The sequence below is a fragment of the Elephantulus edwardii genome, unplaced genomic scaffold, assembly GCF_000299155.1.
Source record: "Elephantulus edwardii isolate Elephantulus edwardi_28Jun2011 unplaced genomic scaffold, EleEdw1.0 scaffold00442, whole genome shotgun sequence".
NCBI classification, from domain to species: domain Eukaryota; kingdom Metazoa; phylum Chordata; class Mammalia; order Macroscelidea; family Macroscelididae; genus Elephantulus; species Elephantulus edwardii.
In genome coordinates, this window is record NW_006400192.1 from 202166 (window position 1) to 206067 (window position 3902).

Genomic DNA, 3902 nt, shown 5'->3' on the forward strand with positions numbered 1-3902 from the left:
ATAAAATTTAATAATAATTTTTTAAAAAGGTCCTTGACAACGTATTTGCTCAATGAAATTAATCTTCGGATTTTTGTGTGCTGCTACCATGAGTGTTGATTATATATACAAGTAAAAGGAAATCTTTAACAACGTCCCTCTTATCTTCCTTTATCATGACACTGTATTTTGGTCCAATTGTGACAATTTTTGTTTTCTTTATGTTGAAGTGTATTCTATATTGAAGGTTATATCTTTGACCTTTTTTAGTTAGTGTTCCAAGTTTCCTTCACTTTCTGTAAGCAATACTGTATGATCTACAGAATATAGATTATTGATGAGTCTTCCTCTAATTCTTCTCATAAAGCCTTAGTTCCTTGAATTATTTGTTCTACAGAACCCTGGTGTACCAGTGCATGACAGACCAGAGTGCTAACCAAAAGATTGGCAGTTCAAATCCACCAGTCAACTTTAGGGAATAAATTTTCCCACAGAAATTTACGAGTTCAGAAACATGATAACAGATTGCAGCAATTTAGAACCAATCTATCAAATACAGTAGAATAAAAATTTTAAGAATTGAAAGAAAAACAAATTTTATCTTTAAAATTATATTAAACGTAGATAGAGTTTCTTTCATTTGAGGGAAAGAAATTTATTAAATTATATTTTATAGCCTCAATGATACAAAATATATAAATATTAAACTACTTTGTAAATGGTCATTCTGCCCTTTTTCTCTTTTACAGACCAAAAACCCTACTTTTACCGCAGCAGCTTTCAAATCTTAAATGTTAACTATAGTGAGCAGTTAAGTTCACCAGGTACGAGAGAATACAGAATTTTGAGTGAAAGAATTGAATCTCTGGTAAGTTAATACTTGTCATTGCTCTTGATTATATTTTAAAATTAATATATTGTGGCTAACATTTTGATGCATCTTCAGTTGCTAAATATTTTGTATATTTTTTTAAGCGATGAGTGACATGTTTCTCTGTCTTTTTCTCAAGACAATTTATTGGTATACTAGTTCTAATTCACATCTCTAAAGTCATGACTAGAAAAAGTTTTAGAAGGGCCAGAATAAATATGCATTTTATATGATTATGACTTTGAAGATTACCTATGCAAGAAAATTATTTGTTATTTTTACCTTTGAGAATTCTAAGAAAAGTAGAGGGTCAGCAACAATGTTTTGAAGAGGGTGCAACTGGAGTGTTCTTTGGAGGCAAGAATGATGAGATTCACCTCACATACATTGGGCATGTTGCTAAGAGGGGCTAGTCCTTGGAGAAGGCCATGCTTCTTGGAAAGGGGGTGGGTTGGTGAAGAAATGGAAGACCCTCAATCAGGTGGATTGATGTGGTGACTGATGCAATGGATTCTAGTGTGTCAGGGAGTGTGAAGATGGTGCAGGATAGGACGGGGTTCAGATCCACTGTCATAGATCACTAAGAGTCATATTCAACTCAACTGGCATCTAACAATAACAACAATCACATGCAAACCAATTGATCCCGAGGCTACTAATCCAGAGGTCTGAGACCATTTAATTTTATCATAGTAAGATCTATTACTTTTGAAGAATTGAATCATCAGCTGTCTAACATTTTTTCCCTAGAGGAAAGCTTCATTGGAATTCAGGTTACCAGAAGATTTATCAGCATGGAATTAGAGTAAAGGAGGTTGATACATGTTTTAATATTTAATTATATTTAAAAAGTTTCTCAATTAAGGTAATTTTTAAAGAAACCTATGTTGGGTGGCCAAGATGAGATTAATAGTAGGAAGCATACATTTAAAATACTAGAAATATCAGTTTCTGTTTCTCTTAAAAAATTATTCATTGAACATAAACTTTGCCAATATTATGGAAATATGAAAACAGATATGGATCCTGGTCTTAAAGATTGACTCTATAATGAAAGATTAAATTAGTTAAAAACATTAAAGATGAAAAATACACTGTATGCACATATCGTGAGAATACACAGTTACACAAATTTGTGATTAGACTATATAGAAGAAATACATACAGATCATGTGCAACCATAGAGATCAGAGAAGGCTTATTTGAAAAGATGATTCATGTTGACTGTAAGGATGAGTAGGGCATACAATGTCCAAAGCCTGAGTCAAGACACACAAACAGGAATGTGTCTGGTTAACAAATTTGGAATTTATTATTTTGTAGGTAAGAAGTTTTCAGTATAGACATATGTATAAAAAGAACAAGGGCCATATGGGGAGTGCCATATCTGATCTTTGTCAGATTCACAAGGAATAACTACCCCATCTACAACATCAATAACACAAAACCAATTCCCATGAAGTCAGACATATTCCCCACATTCCCCTAAATCTTTTTCTCATCTCAAAATCTATCTTACTCTTTAACTGGATTGAAAATCCAATGTGAGCTCACAGACCACACAGAACCGTATTGGGGAAATAAAAGGTTATAATTTAAAAAAAGGTTATAATTCAGATTAATAACAGAATACAGTCAAGATAGCTCAGCTCCCAAAATGTGCACATGGGCACCTCCACCTCAAGACTTATGGCTCTCTAAGTGTTTTCAAGTTCTCAAATCTGCCAACATTGACTTCCCACCCACAATTGTCCAACAAAGTTCTCAATTCTGCCAATATTGGCTCCTCTTCACCAAGGTCTCATCTCATCTGACAGTCAATTCCCCAGTTCAGCCATGGGTGCTGCTGATGTCCTGAGGCAGGTCTCACATTTCATTGGGATGGGAATGGTCTCTTCTCTCTGGCTGGGGGAAGAATTATGTCTCTGAAGATAGCACTCTTCAATGTATTGGTGACACTAGTCGGTCCTCTTGTAGATAGTTGAAAGACATACATTCAAGCAAGACTTCTTTGTATTAATAAACTGTGCTTTCTCACATTTGCAACAACATTATCAAGAGCAAGAACATTTGTTTCTACTCTCACAAGAGTCAGTGTCTAAAGAAGTATGGGAACTGCTTATAATCTTCCTTCTCAGAGCGCCTCATGAGTGCTGCTTGCAATCTTCCTTCTGAAGACTCCTCTGTGTACAAGGTACACAGCCACATCCCAGGGATACAGCCCCTTATATTCTTTGCCCCTTACGCATCTACATAATGCAGGTTGGGGTGTTTTTTCCCCATTTTTTTAAAATTAAATTAAATTTTTATTTTCTGTTGGTTTACTTACAAAGTTCATGAACATCCTTTTTCACACCAGATTATTCCCATTTCCTTTAACTATCTCTCCCTCCACTCATCAAATTAGGCAATCCTATGATTAACCCCCACAGCCCATCCTCACCCCTGTGCTCACATCCTTCCCCCACTGGATCCTCATACACATTTTACTAGTTATCGTTCTATTATTAAAATAATGGTTTTATACAGTATTAGTCCCTACAGAATTTAGTTCACTTAGCACAATGCTCTCCAGTGCCTCAAAGTTAGGTAGTGATTTTCGAAATCATTGGTCCTGCATGTTGTGTAGTATTTCATCATGCGAATGTACCATAATTTCTCAATTTATTCTATTGTGGTTGGACATTTGAGCTGTTACCATGTTCTTTCAATGATGAAAAATATTCCTATAAATGCTGGTGTGCAAGTCTCAGTTTGTTCCTCAGTTCATATTTTCTCTTTACAATCACATCAACAGTGTACAAACTTCCTATCTTACCACACTTGCTGTCTGGTTAAACTTTGCCACTGCAAGTAGAGTGAGATAGTATTTCTCCATGATTTGTATTTGCATCTTCTTATTTTCAGTGATTTTGAGCATTTTTTTCATGTATCTGTTGGCCATCTGAGTATCTTCCTCTATGAAAATTATTGCCATGTCTTTTGCTCATTTTGTAATTGTTGTTGTTGTTGTTGTTGTTATGTGCCGTCGAGTCGTTTCCGACTCATAGCG

At 35.1% G+C, this 3902-nt stretch overlaps 1 protein-coding gene across 1 annotated transcript in view; it reads left to right on the top strand.

The window, feature by feature from the left end:
• TMPRSS11D (transmembrane protease, serine 11D) overlaps positions 1 to 3902 on the top strand; it is a 78168-nt gene that overhangs the window by 15208 nt on the left and 59058 nt on the right. The window contains exon 3 of the mRNA XM_006902724.1: positions 729 to 847. Coding sequence (XP_006902786.1) covers positions 729 to 847 — 119 coding nt within the window. The remainder of the gene's footprint in view (positions 1 to 728; positions 848 to 3902) is intronic.